This window comes from Leucoraja erinacea, chromosome 34 (assembly GCF_028641065.1).
Source record: "Leucoraja erinacea ecotype New England chromosome 34, Leri_hhj_1, whole genome shotgun sequence".
Taxonomy (NCBI): domain Eukaryota; kingdom Metazoa; phylum Chordata; class Chondrichthyes; order Rajiformes; family Rajidae; genus Leucoraja; species Leucoraja erinaceus.
This window is the reverse complement of record NC_073410.1, coordinates 6,943,951-6,961,159: the sequence shown is the minus strand read 5'-3', so window position 1 is coordinate 6,961,159 and position 17,209 is coordinate 6,943,951. Positions and strand designations below refer to the sequence as shown.

The 17,209-nt window shown below is 45.4% G+C and overlaps 1 protein-coding gene across 2 annotated transcripts in view; it reads left to right on the top strand.

Annotated features, from left to right (window-relative positions):
• cdh23 (cadherin-related 23) overlaps positions 1–17,209 on the top strand; it is a 533,293-nt gene that overhangs the window by 99,928 nt on the left and 416,156 nt on the right. For both annotated transcript variants that reach the window (XM_055661759.1, XM_055661758.1), the window contains exons 4-5: positions 11,986–12,128; positions 16,869–16,916. In XM_055661759.1, coding sequence (XP_055517734.1) covers positions 11,986–12,128; positions 16,869–16,916 — 191 coding nt within the window. The remainder of the gene's footprint in view (positions 1–11,985; positions 12,129–16,868; positions 16,917–17,209) is intronic.

Below are 17,209 nucleotides of genomic sequence, written 5' to 3'. Positions count from 1 at the left end.
CCTTCAGCAACAGACTGGTTCCACCAAGATGCAGGACAGAACGCTACAGGAGATCCTTCTTCCCCGTGGCTGTCAAACTCTACAACTCTTCCCCCTTATGTCGTGGGGTCGACTGAGACTTGGCTCCCCTCCATTTGACTCTGGTGCCTTGGGATATTTTTTTGCCACAATGCTGTCACTACTTAACGAAAGATTAATACGATGCATGCTGATGGTGTGTCACGTGTATTTCATGAATTGGCTTCGCCCGAGATTGGTTCTGATGTGGAGTGACTCTAGTATAGTGTGGGTGCAAAGATGCATTCAGTGCATTCATGAGGGAGGAATGAATAGAAGCCCACATCAACAGATGGAAGGAGTGTGGGCAGAGGCTCATGCAGGGCCAAATGGTATATTTTCCTGTGTTTGAAATGCAATGTAATTCGATCTAATTTTGGAGGAGTAAATGCTTCCTCATCTGCCTGTAAATGCGTCAGCCTATTGCCATAATCTCGCACCTTTCTCTGCTTTCTGTGCGAACCTCAAATTCATGCATTGCAGGGAGATGTTCGTCTTGCTTTACCAGCAGGAGATAAAAAAAAGTCTGCAGTGCTTCGTGAATGATAACAGGTTGGTGACGTGCCAAATTCCAGCTTCAAAGGCATCTATTTGGCACTGCCTCAATGAGGCCCTGACTGTTCATTTTTTTTATTATTTAAAAGGCTAACATTTACAGTATTTAAACAAATGTAATTCCATGCTGATCAGGATAAACCCATATCAGGAACATTGTCCAGCGATTAATGTCAAACATGCTCCAACGCTTACACTGAAAAATGTTTTAAAGAGGAAACTAATTTGTATGTTCCCGTCATTGAAGTTACTGACAAAATATATTGAAAGAATTGAGCAGTTATTCAAGCTGAAGTTCATTAGTTCATATGTGATAGGATCAGAATTAGGCCATTCGTCCCATCGTCTACCCGCCATTCAATCATGACTGGTCTATCTTTCCCTCTTAACCCCATGATCCTGCCTTCTCCCCATAACTCCTGCTGCAATGTAGTTAGGCTGCCTACATTGATGGTATACAAAATCCAACTTTAGTTTAGTTTAGTTTAGAGATATAGTGTGGAAACAGCCCCTTCGGCCCACCGGGTCCGTGCCGACCAGAGATCCCCGCACATTAACACCATCCTACACCTACCAGGGAAGTTTTTTGCATTTACCAAGCCAATTGACCTACAAACCCAATATCTCGTAGAAAACCCACGCAGGTCACGGAGAGACCGTACAAACTCCGTACAGACAGCACCCATAGTCAGGATCGAACCAGGGTCTCCGGTGTTGCATTTGCTGTAAGACAGGAACTCTACCGCTGCGCCACCATGACCAAACTAAATAAGAGCTGGAGCTACCTACCCAATGCTCCTTCTTGGAGCCGAGTGATATTCTGTTCATTATGTCAAAAGTGATCGGAGCAGAATTAGGCCATTCAGCCCATCAAGTCTACCCCACCATTCAATCATGGTTGATTTAACTCTCCCTCCCAATCCAATTCTCCTGCCTTCTCCCAATAACCCCTGACACCCGTACTGATCAAGAATCTATCCATCACTGCCTTAAAAATATCCATTGACTTGGCCTCCACAGTCTTCTGCAGCAAAGAATTCCACAGATTCACCACCCTCTGACTAAAGAAATCCCATCTCATCGCCTTCCTAAAGGAACGTCCTTTAATTCTGCGACTATGACCTCTGGTCCTAGACTCTCCCACGAGTGGAAACATCCTCTCCACGTCCACTCTATCCAAGCCTTTCATTATTCTGCATATTTCGATGAGGTCGCCCCTCATTCTTCTGAGCTGTCGCGAGTACAGGCCCAGTGCCGTCAAACACTCATCATGTGTTAGCCCACTCATTCCTGAGATCATTCTCGTAAACCTGCTCCAGAGCCAGCACATCCTTCTTCACATATGGTGCCCTAAAATTGTTCACAGTATCTAAATGCGGCCTGACCAGCGCCTTATAGAGCCTCAGCATTGCATCCCTGTTTTTGTATACAAGCCCTCTTGAAATAAATGCCAGCAACTGCGTTGGGGCAAGGTGAAGTGCAGGGGTGTAGTGTGTTATTTGTATTGTTATAGCTGAATAGAATTGTGTTGGTACTTTTACATAATTTCAGTAAAGACTGCACAGGAGGCAGAGCTGAGCGCAGGTGCCAGCCAGCATCGCCTGGCAGTGTGACTGGGCTGGGCTATTTATCTTGTCTTGCTCGGAACAGATGGCAATTGCTTTTCATCTTAAGCTGTGCGTCTTGTTCAGTCGGGGGAGCTGGAGGTGACAGACTCGAGGGGTTCTTCATCAAAGTACACCACTTGCCGCAGCTCGATGAAAGTTGTTGCGATGTATTGGCTGTCCCCGTATAGTTTGTCCCCTCTCACTGCGATGTACATGCATGCCCTGGTTAGAGAGGAAGGATGAGGAGTGCTGGGTTCAAGTCTCACTCCGGAGACGTGCTGCCCTAAATTCCAGTTTTTGTACTTGGGGGATTATTATTGTACGTGTTCACGATGTCACCAATCCCCTGCACTTGTTCACAGTATCTAAATTGACCAGCGCCTTATAGAGCCTCAGCATTGCATCCCTGTTTTTGTATACAAGCCCTCTTGAAATAAATGCCAGCAACTGCGTTGGGGCAAGGTGAAGTGCAGGGGTGTAGTGTGTTATTTGTATTGTTACAGCTGAATAGAATTGTGTTGGTACTTTTACATAATTTCAGTAAAGACTGCACAGGAGGCAGAGCTGAGCGCAGGTGCCAGCCAACATCGCCTGGCAGTGTGACTGGGCTGGGCTATTTATCTTGTCTTGCTCGGAACAGATGGCAATTGCTTTTCATCTTAAGCTGTGCGTCTTGTTCAGTCGGGGGAGCTGGAGGTGACAGACTCGAGGGGTTCTTCATCAAAGTACACCACTTGCCGCAGCTTGATGAAAGTTGTTGCGATGTATTGGCTGTCCCCGTATAGTTTGTCCCCTCTCACTGCGATGTACATGCATGCCCTGGTTTAGAGAGGAAGGTTGAGGAGTGCTGGGTTCAAGTCTCACTCCGGAGACGTGCTGCCCTAAATTCCAGTGTTGTACTTGGGGAATTATTATTGTACGTGTTCACGATACGTGGGTCTCTGCCAACATTTCTTATCAATCCCCTCTTGTCCCTGATGGAGGAGGTAATTAAGAGCCAACCATATTGGAAGGTCTGGTATTTACTACACCTGAGCAGATGATAAGAGCCAAATTCCTCCCCTAGAGGACATACTGAACCAGATGGGTTCATACTTGCCATTAATAAAACAAGTTTTAGTTTCAGGTTGAGTTGAGTTTAGCTTAGTTCAGAGATACAGACCCTTCGGCCCTTCGCGTCCGCACTAACCAGCGATCCCCACACATTAACACTATCCCACACACACCAGGGACAATTTACACTTATACCAAGCCAATTAACCTACAAGCCTGTACGTCTTTGGAATGTGAGAGGAAACCGAAGATCTCGGAGAAAACCCACACAAGTCACGGGGAGAACGTAGTCAGGATCGAACCCGGGTCCCTGGCACTGTCAGGTGGCAACTCTACCGCTGCGCCACCGTGCCGCCATGAGTTGACTATTTGAAATTGAACTCTTCGCTGACATGGTGAGATTCAAATGTTCTCGGGGTTAATAGTCCAAAACTGTGGTGATGGTTTAGTAGCGTGATCACAGCACCACTGCAGAGGACCGTGTGATCAGAGATGATCTTCTTTGGGTGAGAGATTAGAGACATAGAGTGATACAGTGTGGAAACAGGCCCAACTTGCCCACACCGGCCAACATGTCCCAGCTACACTAGTCCCACCTACTTGGTCAATCACCCTCCAAACCTGTCCTATCCATGTACCTGTCTAACTGTTTCTTAAACGTTGGGATAATCCTAGCTTCAACTACCTCCTTTTTCCTTCAATCAACATTGAGTCCTCCTTGCTCTGGGCAACTTTTGCTGACAAATTAAGAATAAAATAAAATAAAAGGACGTAACTTTTAGAAAGATGGGGAGGAATTTCTTCAGTCAGAGGGTGGTTTAAATCGAAGGTGGACACAAATTGCTGGAGAAACTCAGCGGGTGAGGCAGCATCTCAGGAGAGAAGGAATGGGCGACGTTTCGGGTCGTGACCCTTCTTCAGACTGATGACTGCTTCCGTCTGAAGAAGGATCTCGACCCGAAACATCGCCTATTCCTTTTCTCCACAGATGCTGCTTCACCCGCTGAGTTTCTCCAGCATTTTTTTTGTCTACTTTTGACTTTTCCATCATCTGCAGTTCCTTCTTCAACACTTCATCAGACTGATATCAGGGGAGGGGGGGGGACATAGAATGTAGACGGAGACAGTAAGACGAGCGGGAGAACTGGAAAGGGGAAGGGGATGGAGATAGAATGGGTAAGTTGGGCTGAGGGCCCTGCCTCCATGCTCTTTAGCTTCTTCGTCATTTGTGTGGTGTGCACAGCCTAAAGTTGTGGACAACTTGTTCTATTTGATCTTCCGTTTGTGCACGTCGAGTTGATTGCATTAGTCGAAACAGGGCGGACCACGTGAAGGTTGCAATCTTCCACCCCAGCTGTTTAGCTCTATGAATCTGACTGGGCATAGGTTTGTGATGATTGCGATGTTGGGCCAGCTGGTTTGCCCTCCACGCTGCACCTACTTGCGGTTCTAAGTTACAAAATGCAAGTAGTGGCGTTCCTTCCGATTTCAAGGTCTGATGAGCGTGCCTATGGAGATCTCTGCTGGAGCTTATAAATGATGCATCACCATAGTAATTAGATTCACTTCATATTTATCCTTGTTGTTCATAATTAATGAGATGTTTGGGACTCAGATGCCCGACAAGATCCCAAGGTAGGATTACTGTCGAATCTTAATGTGCCAGATGACAGAGGGGAGTTGAAGGGCCCTTTCCTGACCTGATTAGAGATAAACAAACGTAACAGCACAATCAACATTCAACAAAGACATTCGTTCTGTGCAGTAACTTTCTTGTGGATTAGTTGAATCATTGAAGTTTACAGCATGGTAGATGATTATTGACCCACTGTGTGTACAAACGCTGCTTCCCAATGCTGGGTTATTTACAGGCTGCACAGTGGGAGAGTCACTGCCTCACAGCGCCGGAGACCCAGGTTCAATCCTGACCACGGGTGCTGTCTGTACATTCTCCCAGTGACCGTGTGGGTTTTCTCCGGGCGCTCCGGTTTCCACCCACACTCCAAAGATTCAGATTCAGATTCAGATTCAATTTTAATTGTCATTGTCAGTGTACAGTACAGAGACAACAAAATGCATTTAGCATCTCCCTGGAAGAGCGACAGTAAGGAGCCAAAGACGTACAGATTTGGAGGTTAATTGACTGCTGTAAAATTGTAAATTGTCCCGAGTGTGTAGGATAGTGAAAGTGTATGGAGTCGGCGAGGACCTGGTGGATTGAAGGGCCTGTTTCCATGCTGCATCTCTAATGTTAAAACTGTGTCAAGAGGTCGACTGAGTTACGGTTTCTACCTTGCCCACCCCATTAGGGAACATGTTCCATACCCATAACCCTTCGTTGGGTGAAAATCATTTTCTTTAATCCTTAAATCTGTGTGGCTCCGAATTTTTAACCCCTCTCAGAGTATTCGGTCTTTCCAGTCCATTATGTTAATGATATTTATGATGGAACACTTCTCAATTGAATCTTTCCTGAGCCTCAATCATCGCAAAGTGAAACAACCTGTCCTGAACCAGCCTTTCATTGTAACTTTTCCTGGCCACCTCCTGAGCAATTTCTATACCCTGCTGAGGTTGTGTTAGAGTCTCCTTGTAGCATGATGACCAGAGCTGTGCTCAGTAGTTTTAGTTTTAGAGATACAGTGCGGAAACAGGCCCTTCGGCCCACCGAGCCTGCACCGACCAGCGATCCCCGCACATTAACACTATCCTACACACATGAGGGACAAGTTTTTACATTTACCAAGCCAATTTACCTACAAACCTGTACGTCTTTGGAGTGTGGGAGGAAGCCGAAGATCTGGGAGAAAACCCACTGGGTCATGGGGAGAACGTGCAAACTCCTTGCAGACAGCACCTGTAGTCGGGATCGATCCCGGGTCCCCGGCGCTGCATTCGCTGTAAGGCGGCAACTCTACCGCTGCGCCACCGTGACCGCCCCCAGTCCAGCAGCAGAACATCAACAAGTAGCCATGAGTTAAACTTGTGCCAGAGGGAGCTGGGCCCACTGAAGTTGATCTCCGCTGGCTCAGCAGTACAGGTCCTCCCCAGCTGACGATCGCTTGACAATACATACGTGAAAGTAGGATTATGATTATGGAGAAAGCTTGTGAAGAATGTGAGGTTGCGGAGGATTGATGGGCTAAATGGCTGCCATCTCCTGTTGGAGAAGGGAATATGGGACCAATACTGGCCTCGGAGATGTGCTAAGGTTTTGAGCAGTTTTTTTAATAAAAGAGTTGGTAATGTCCTTGGTTCAAGGCCATTGGAGGAATATCAGTTTTCATTGGGTACCAGTTGATGTAATTGGGAGAGAGAGCCTTCACATCATCCACTTCTTTAGATATATCTTACGGAAAGGAGATTTATCTCGGTGACAGTTATACAATACCATTGAACATCCATCATGGTGAGGGCAACTTACATTAACAAACATTAGAAGAAAAATATGATGAACTTGGCCTGGGAAGATGGGCTGAATGGCTCGTTTTGGCTGTAGGATTCTCTTCGTTTTGTGTCCATCTTGTTACAAATGTCGCCCTCATTATCATCGTCCGCACTGAAAAGGACGCAAGCTTTTGGCGACAATCAGTGGAAGCCATCACTTGTCGCAGTAGATGATGGTGGTAGCAGAATTAGCTCAGGATACTTCCAGTATCCAGCCCCGCGATGTGGACACTTCTGCTATGGGGTCGTAAGCTTCACTGATGGGGTAAGGACATTTGTGTGAGCCCAAGACAGTATTTAAATTGGTTTTGTTTAATATTATCACGTGTACTGAGGTGAAATGAAATGAAAAGCTTTTTTAAGAAAGAGGGGGAGAGGGAGAGGGAGAGGGAGAGAGAGACCCTTGAAGATGAAGAATCAAGGAAACATTCATTAAATTCAACAGCACTGATATAGTTGAGAAGCTGCCTTGCAGTGCCAGAGACTTAACCAGCACGTTTAATTACTTTTCATCAGAAATTTATTAATGAATTCTTAGAAAGAGATATTTGCCATCAATTAAAGCTTTAGAGAAACATTAGCATTGCCAACCCTGTTTTGACCAATTGTTGACATTCCATCACGTGACATAAAAGTCATGTGATAGGAGCAGAATTCGGCCCATCAAGTCTACTCCGCCATTCAATCGCGGCTGACCTATCTATTCCTCCTAACCCCATTCTCCTGCCTTCTCCCCTCAACCTCTAATACCCACACTAATCAGGAATCTATCTATCTCTGCCTTAAATATATCCACTAATTTTGCCTCCATGGCCTTCTGTGGCACAGATTCTCCACCCGCTGACTAAAGAAATTCCTCCTCATCTTAGCCTAACCCACATTTGGTCACATGGCATTTAATCACATGGTTCTTGGTCACATGATCACAGCATTGACCGTATTTGATTTTTGTTTCGTATCAGTTAGACTCGTTCAAGCCATTGAGTCTTACAGTGTGGACACAGGCCCTTCGGCCCAACTTGCCCACACTGGCCAAAATGTCCCATATACACCAGTTCCACCTCCCTGCATTTGGCCCATATCCCTCTAAACCTGGTCCATCCATGTACATGTCTAAATGTTTCTTAAACATTGCAATAGTATCTGTCGCAACTACCTCCTCTGGCAGCTCGTTCTGTACACCTACCACCCTCTGCGTAAAAAAGTTACCCCTCAGATTCTCTCCCCTAACCCCCTTAAACATATGTTAGTTGGGTCTTACTCACACATCCCCTTTAAACTTGCTCCTCTCTCCTTAAAGCTACGCCCTCTGATCTTTGTCATCCACCCTAGGGAAAAGGTTCAGACTCTCTATTCTGTGCCTCATCATTTTATACCGTAGACTGGGGTGAAGGAAAGAGTGTTCACGTCGCGGCCCTGTTTCCACCAATCTTTCCACCACCATGCACAAGAAGCACAAGACCTACACCATTGTATGCAGATGCCGAGACGTGTGTTCATCTCTGGCTGAACAACCTCTAATCTTGCGTGTGGACTCGATAAGAAGAAGACTGTAGACTTGCCCATTAGCAACTGCTTTATTTAGTTTTTGTTTAGTTCAGAAATACAGCACAGAAACAGACCAGTGATCCCCGCACATTAACACTATCCTACACGCTGGGGACAATTTTTTACATATCATACCTATAAACCTGTTGGTCTTTGGAGTGTGGGAGGAAAGCGGAGATCCCGAAGGAAACCTAGGCAGGTCATGGGGGGAGAACGTACAAACTCTGTACAGACAGCACCCATAGTCAGGATCGAACCAGGTTCTCTGGCACTGTAATGCAACAACTCTAGCTCACCATGCCGCCCAATATTATACAAGTCACCAAAATGAATTAAAACAAATTCCATTCATTAATTCCCACATGCCAGTGCAGTACAGCGTCAGGAATGTGAAATGATATCTTTGGAGGGAGTTGGAAAAGAAACTACCCAATGCTTAGGAAAGCAGCATATTGTACGGCAATGCATTAGCAGCGGTCATGAACATGGTCTCCTGCAGTTTCTGACAGGTACAAGTAGTTAGCTGAAATGAATGAGCAATACAGAGCACAGAACTGTGACTGTGGGACAGGGATCACCATTCATTTATCATCTCTGCGTCGAAATCCAGGGACTCCCAACCCAGTAACTTTGTGCGGACATGTTTGTCATTTGGACAGCAGTGGTTCAAGGGGGCAGCTCAGCACCACCTTCTGAAGGGCAATAATTGTCATCCTTCCGAGTTCCGCAACCTGTGAATTAATTAACAGAACGCTAAGGCCTTTGCGGTAAACTTAATTGCAGCGTTGTTTGATCCATCTGTCAAGTTGGTGGCTGAGGTATCGAACCCTGCAAAAATTCAAAGTGAAAAATATGAGCAAATAGGAAAGAATTGTGTAGGAAGGAACGGCAGATGCTGTTTTAAACCTAAGATAGATACAAAAGGCTGGAGTTAAGGGCCTGTCCCACTTGGCTGTCATTTGCGCCTCATATACGCATCATGATGCGCGACATCGCGTGCAAATCGCGCGTCAGCACAGCTGTCTGGTGCGCGTGATGTCATTAGAATGCCCTGCGGCAAGCGGCGGTGCCTGGTTACAGACTTCGACGCACGGTGACGTAACCATGCATCACTAAGCGATACACGTGAGACGTCGGGACGCCAACGTGCGACGCCAATGCGTTAGCGATTCGTCACTTGGTGGCGCGTGAGGATTTTGTTACACTACGAAATGCTGGAGCGCCGCGCAGTACCGCGCACCACCACATGCGATTCCACGCCTCACCATGCGCAATGCTGCGTCATCCACGCGCACCCCATGCATCAAGACGTGTCGATCTATTTTACATATGACGCATAAATGAGGTGCCAAGTGGAACAGGCCCTTAACTCAGCGGGACAGGCAGCAACTCTGGACGGAAGGAATGGGTGACATTTCGGGCCGAGACCCTTCTTCAGACTCCAGGGAGAGGGAGACTAGAGGTATGAAAGGGTAAGGTGTGACAACAGCAGATCAAAGCAGACAATGATCAAGGAAAATGTAGAATGGTTCATTGCTAGCCGAGGGAAAGGTGACAACGAGGCAAACAATCGGAAACAATTAATCAGGAGGACAGTGAAACTAGTCTGAGAAGTAGGGTAGTGGAGGGAGGGTTACTTGAAGCTCGAGAAGTCAATATTCTAACCACTGTATTTTAAGCTGCCCAAGAGAAATATGAGGTGCTGTTCCTCCAATTTGTGTTGGGCTCCACTCTGACAGTGGAGGAAGAAATAGTGGAAATAGATCAAGTGAGAGGAGTAGAATTAGCCCATCAAGTCTACTCCGCCATTCAATCATGGCTGATCTATCTCTCCCTCTTAACCCCATTCTCCTGCCTTCTCCCCATAACCCCTGACATCTGTACAGAGGGCAGTGGAGATGGGAAAGAAATATTGCGTGAATGTTGCATCTTATCACTTTGCTTGGGAGCGTTTTCATTTCAGACAATGAATTTATTTAAAGTCTGCAGGAGTCTTCAGCAAGGGAGTGCAGCAATGAAACCCTAGTCTCAAATAGGATGGATGGTGTGTCAGCGTTAATGGGGGTAGTAACGGCGTTAGCTGGGGAATTTACTGTCTTTCGGATGGAGTCACTGCATCTTTCGTCCCTATCTGATCATGCGTCTTTGATCAATGTTCAATCTGAAGGAAAAGCCTCTGAATAGGCAGCTCTCCCTCAGTGCTGTGTTGGGGAGACAGTTTTAGTAATCTGTGAAATGCAAGCTGGCTCGGCAAGGTTGTCGTTGGAATTCCTCAAAGTACTTAAACGACGATAGTTGTGTGTCAGATCTAATTCTGTATCCCTTTCCTGCCAGCTCCATCAATATATCTGTTTCATTCTATTCTCCCTCTGGTGTTTATTTAGCTTGCTTTCAAACACACTTGTGTTAATTTTCCCCCCAGTAATCCTTGTGGTAGTTAGTTCCACATTCCCACTCTCTGAGCAAAGAAGTTTCTTGTTAATTCCTTTGAGATTTATGAATGTACTTGAGGGCTTTAGTATTGAGCCAATTCAAGTCATGTTTACTGTTATATGCACAAGTACCATCGGGCTCCATGGTGGCGCAGCGGTAGAGTTGCTACCTTACAGCGCCAGAGACCTGGGTTCGATCCTGACCATGGGTGCTGTCTGTACGGAGTTTGTACGTTCTCCCCATGACCTGTGTGGGTTTTCCCCGGGATCTCCAGTTTCCTCCCACACTAAAAAGACGTACAGGTTTGTAGGTTTGGCTTGGTATCATTGTAAATTGTCCCTAATGTGTGTAGTTAGTGTTTGTTTGCTAGTCGCTGGTCGGCGCGGACTCAGTGGGCCGAAAGAAGGGTCTGTTTCCGCGCTGTATCTCTGCACTAAGATGCAGGTACAATGGAAATCCTGCTTGCAGCAACATCACAAGTGCCTGGGTCAGATAACACACAATAACATATCTTATACATAACCTGCAAGACACTGAAGTAAAAGATTGTACAGATACAAAGATGTTAGTGCAAATAAGCTTTTGGCATTCTCGCTAACCAAGAATCTATCTAACTCTCCTGAAGACTTTGCTTCCACTGAATTTTAAGGTTGAGAGCTCCAAATACATTCAATTCCCTGGGATGAGAGATGCCTTATTTTAAACAGTGGGCACAGTTCTAGATTTTCACACACAGGTCTAACTAAACGCAACACTAACAAAACAATGAACTACTATCTTTGGTTGCACTGAGGACTTGGGTTTTTTGCGCTTGAATCGGGGCTATTAATTTATTGATTTTTATTGATGATGTTATCAATGGATATTGTGTTTGCAAGCCTTTTATGCTGCTGCAAGTAAGAATGTCCTTGTTCCGTTGCCAATCCGAATGGACACTGGACTTTTGACTTGCGATGGGGAAATATCCACATTTGCCAGACTCTCCTGTATCTAGTGTGTCTCAGTCTAGTCCCCCCTCATTTTCTAAAAGTCAGCAGATCCAGACCTAGTCTTGCCCAGGTCCATTCCAGCATTTCTCTGAACTGCCTCCAAACATTGTCTATTCCTTTTCTCCAGAGTTGCTGCCTGACCTGCTGTGTGTTGCTCCAACACCTTTGTGTCTATCACTGCAAGGTAGCCCCGTATGTAGACATTGGGTGATGTTCCTCTACCCTCTATTCTTAGCTCATGCTTATGTCTGGGGCGACTGACTGACTCACTGACTGTTCTCTGTATTATTCCACAGGAACCTCCGTGACCAAACTGCGGGCCAGAGATCCAGACAACGACACGCTTGTGTTTGGTGTCGCGGGGGAAGAAGCCAGCAAATACTTTGCCGTGGAAAGCGAGACCGGTGTGGTATGGCTTCGCCAGCCTCTGGATAGAGAGGTGCTTAGAAACATAGACAATAGGTGCAGGAGTAGGCCATTCGGCCCTTCGAGACAGCACCGCCATTCAATAAGGTCATGGCTGATCATCCACAATCAGTACCCCGTTCCTGCTTTTTCCCCCCATATCCCTTGATTCCGTTAGCCATCATTACTATCATTGCTCCTGGCAGGGCTGGAGACACAGTACAGACCCCAAGATCTTCAAGCAGGTTTCATTGCTGGGATGACTGATTTATCTCAACTAAAACATATATTAATTAAGCAATATTCGGCCCTTGAGAATAAATTACTGCCAGTTTGATTGTGGTGATTTGCGGCAAGTAGCACTCATCTATTCAATAGAAAAACAAATGTCTGCTAATTGGCAATAATCCACTGTAACCAAGTGCCTTGTCATAATTCACTCTTAGAGTGGATTAACACGGGACGTGACACTTGTGCCCCGCATTCATAATTATCTCGAATGTCTTCCTAGACGTGATTCTTGAAATGGTTTTTAAAAGTAAATGCCCCCCCCTTGCACAATGTAACTTTGGCTTCCTATGTAATATGATCACTTGCTCAAATGATTTACTGTGATCTGTCGTTTGCTGTGGTATTTTTACATTAGACTTCCACATGATGTTCTCTCCCCCTCTCTCCCCCCCCCTCTCCCCCCCCCCTCTCTCTCCCTCTCTCTCTCTCCTCTCTCCCCCCTCCCCCTCTCTCCCCCCTCTCTCCCCTCTCTCTCCCCCTCTCTCTCTCTCCAAATTAATGACCTACATTGTTAATTAATTAATAATCTTATTTATATAGCACATTTTTAGTCAACTTGCATTGACCCCAAAGTGCTTCACATAATTACATTACATTACACACAGGCAAAGGTGGGTGAAGTGTCTTGCCCCAAGGACACAACGACAGTATGCACTGCAAGCGGGATTCGAACCGGCTACCTTCCGGTCGCCAGCCGAACACTTAGCCCATTGCGCCATCTGTCGTCCCATGTTGGCCCAATGATGTGTGTGGGATTGGAGGGGTGGGAGGGGTTGTGGAGAGTTTGGCGGGTGGAAATACTGAAAGGAAGTAAAATATTGAAGAGTAACAGATTGGTAATTAAGAAGGAAGGAAAATAAAGGAAAGTGTGGCTCGAAGTTTGCTTTAACTGGGAACTCTTTGCAGTGCTTTAAACCCCATAATCTGTTTGAGCAGTTAAGATGTGGTTAATTCCGACAGTCTCACGTTTAACATTGTCATTTTGTAGCAGACAAACAAGTCGTAGGCCAGTCACGGTAGAGTAGGCTGGTGAAAGGTCACCACCCGAAACGTCACCTATTCCTTCTCTCCAGAGACGCTGCCTGATCCGCTGAGTTACTCCAGCATTGTGTGTCTACCTCCGGTGAAAACCAACATCTGCAGTTCCTTCCTACACATGGTAGAGTGGGAATTTGTGGGCTAGAAGTTCTCCGGGACCGTGACCCACCACGGGAATCCTTGTCCATCTGGAGTAAGCACAAGCGGACAACCTAGAGGTCACTACTTCAAATTTCAGAATCCAATCGTTTTTGATTCAATGATGCTTTTTCCACAGTTCTTCCCAGGACTTGTATTCCCTGACCTGTTTGTCTCCAAACTGCGGAAAGGAATTCATTCTTAAGGTCCTGTCCCATTTTCACGACCTAATTCACGAGTTTGCCCTTGACTCGTACTCGCAGCATGGTCGTCACGAGGTCGTAGCAGGTTGTGATGCTAGTCGTAGGTACTCGTGGCATCAAGTAGGTTGCGGCGTTTTTTCTAGCCTGATGAAAAATGTCCACCAGTAAAAAAGGTTGTGAGTTAGATCGTGAAAGTGGGACGGGCACTTTACTCCCTCCCTCAATGTCAGTTTGTGGTTTTATGTACATTTCCCAAATGTCTCCACGAAGTGGTTGCTCGCTCAGTTCAATGTGGTGGAACACTTACCATTCATAAGTGATAGGGGTAGAATAAGACCACTCGGCCCATCAAGTCCACTCCGCCATTCAATGATGGCTGATCTGTCTCTACCTCCTCTACCCCATTCTCCTGCCTTCTCCCCATAATAGACAATAGGTGCAGGAGTAGGCCATTCGGCCCTTCGAGCCTGCACCGCCATTCAATGTGATCATGGCTGATCATTCTCAATCAGTACCCCGTTCCTGCCTTCTCCCCATATCCCCTGACTCCTCTATTTTTAAGAGCCCTATCTAGCTCTCTCTTGAAAGTATCCAGAGAACCTGCATCCACCGCCCTCTGAGGCAGGGAATTCCACAGACTCACCACTCTCTGTAAGAAAAAATGTTTCCTCATCTCCGTTCTAAATGGCTTACCCCTTATTCTTAAACTGTGGCCCCTGGTTCTGGACTCCCCCAACATCGGGGACATGTTTCCTGCCTCTAGCGTGTCGAAACCCGAATAATCTTTGACACCCGCTACTACTTTTCACACACTCTACGAGATGGTGTTTTGTTCTGGGGAAGTGGACACATCAGTCCTACCATCATGCGCTATGTAACATTTGCTCACTAAATCATTATTCTTTAGTCCCAAGGTGCTTTCTTAATTACACTTTCAGACTCAAATTTGAGCCTTGTAACCTATATTCAAATTACAGGCAATGTATTACCATTTTCCTTGGAGAATTCACTGTATTAATGAAGGATGCAGAGCATTAATGGCAATGGATTCCTATTCATTCTTAAAATAGTGCTATCTTGGGAGTTACTTTTTTAAATGAAGTAATTTTTTATTTTTAAAAACAGATGTCGCCTTTTTCAACCAGAGTTTATATTGTTCAAGAAAAGGTTGATTTTTAAATTCAGAGGTCGAATTGCTTTAATGCCAACATTTTTTATTTATTTGGGAGGCACAAGGAATTGCAGATGCTGGCTTACAAAAGTGGAGAGTGCTGGAGTAACTCAGCAGGGTCAGGCAGTATCTCTGGAGAACATAGATAGGTGACGTTTCGGGTCGGGACCCTTCTTCAGAAGGAGTCTTCATTTTTATTTGAGTCGTCTTCCTGCATATGGCGTGCACAGCCTAAAGGGGCTGTCTCACTGCGGCAACCTAATCCGCGAGTTCGCCCTCGACTCATACTTGCAGTATGGGCGACATGAGGTCCTAGGAGGTCTTTGTAACTCTCCTTCATGCTCGAGAGTAATCCCCACATACTCGAGGCCTCAGCTAGGTCGCGGCGTATTTTGTAACATGTTGAAAAATGGCCGCGAGTAAAAAAAGGTCGCCAGGGAAAAAAATCGATTCTTTTTTTTACTCGTAGGTTTAGTCGAAGTAGGTCGTAGTAGATCGGCATGTTAGTCGTAGGCAATCGAGGGTAGTCGAAGGTGATCGAAGGTAGTCTTCAACATAGTTGAAGGGAGGTCGAAGGAGGTCGTCTTCACTCTCAAATATTCGGTGTCCAATTTTCGAAGCTAGTCGAAGCTAGTCTTCTAGTCGAAGCTAGTCTTCTATACACTTCTAAACTCGCCCATTAGGTCTCCGCAGTGGGACAGCCCCTTTAAGTTGTAGGTCAATTTGTTCCATTTGATCTCGTTTGTACACGTCGGGTTGATTGCATTCGTCGAAACAAGGTGGACCACGTGAAAGTTGCAATCTCCCACCCTTGATTTGAGTGCACAATGTGATTTGCAATTTATTTTGTAAAAGTTCATTTTTCATACAAATTAGCCCACCTGCCTAATGATACAAGTCAGAGGCTGGAACAGTAAGCTGCAAGCCCCCTGATCATTCCATTATAAATCTGTAATTGTATTGGGTATCCTGAAAGCACTCACTTTCTTCGAAAATAAAGAATTAGGCTGAAGCTATGGATTATAAATTGAAACAAATTATGGGATGCATAATCAGTAGTTTAAATTGGAAACAAGGCAGGGCATAAATTGCAAGTCCTCTTTGGAAGCTTTTCTATCGACACAGAAAATTGCAAGAAGAAAGCCAATTATTGTTCCTAATGTGAGTGTCTCCATGTTTCAGCAATTCCTACCGGCTTAATGGCAGTATGCAAATCGAACAAACTTGCAGCGAAAATATAACCTTCACAGTATTGAATGTTTTATAAGCTGGAGTGCCTTTTTTATTGATGGTGTACACTTAGTTTCGAGAGACATGCAAGGCTTTCTGTACTTTTGATTATAGCTTTTTTCTGTCAGGACATAGAATTACTATCCAAACTGTTTTATTTCATGTTGTCACAAAGTCGTACAGCTCAGAAACGGGTCCTATCACCCATCACGTCTGTAACAGCAATCAAAGACCTGTTTATATTGTTCTGTTTTTCCAGCACTCAGCCCCAGCCTTTTATGCCACGGCATTTCAAAAATGCCCATCTCAACATTAAACGTGAGAATACCTGTTTTGTCCAACCCATCAGGTGGTGTGTTCCTGATTTCCACCACCCTTGGGGTGCCTACCTTGTCTACCTGTCCTCCACCTGAGTAATCCTTGGACATATATACTCACAGATCTTCACTCCTTTTTAAAGTCATATTAGCCATCTCAAAATGCATTGCCTCTTGCAGTATTAATTTCCATCTGCCATCTCTTTGCCCATCCTCCCAACTGATCAATATTGTTCTGCAAAGTTATCTCGTCCAAATAACTGCTGTGTATCGGACAAAACTTTGATCTCGTACTTCTTTTCAATTTTTTTTGGTAAAAACTCAGAAATTGAAGTTTTGATCTAACTTCACATGTTTCGTTTTTTTTTTCAACTTTTTTTTTCCAGCTGATCTCGGAACTTCAAGTGGAATTCTCCGTAAGCGACAAGCAGAGTGTAAGTAATATTCTTTCAGCTGAGTTTAAAGATGTGATTTGTGAAGTTTAGTCGTTTTTCACCATCAATGTTAAAACAAAGCACCTCTATTTGAGAGACTGCGGATGAGATAGATGTGTCCATTACACAACTCTTCGAGAAAGTGAATGGACAGAGCTCAAAACTGTTCGCGATTCTCCAACTACAGTTTGACCAGTCCCCACCGGACACAGCCCCTCAATGTCCAGCAGCGGAAGGACCCCGGATTGTTGTCCACCCCCTGCTGAGTATTTGTATTGGTGGCACCAAGCTTC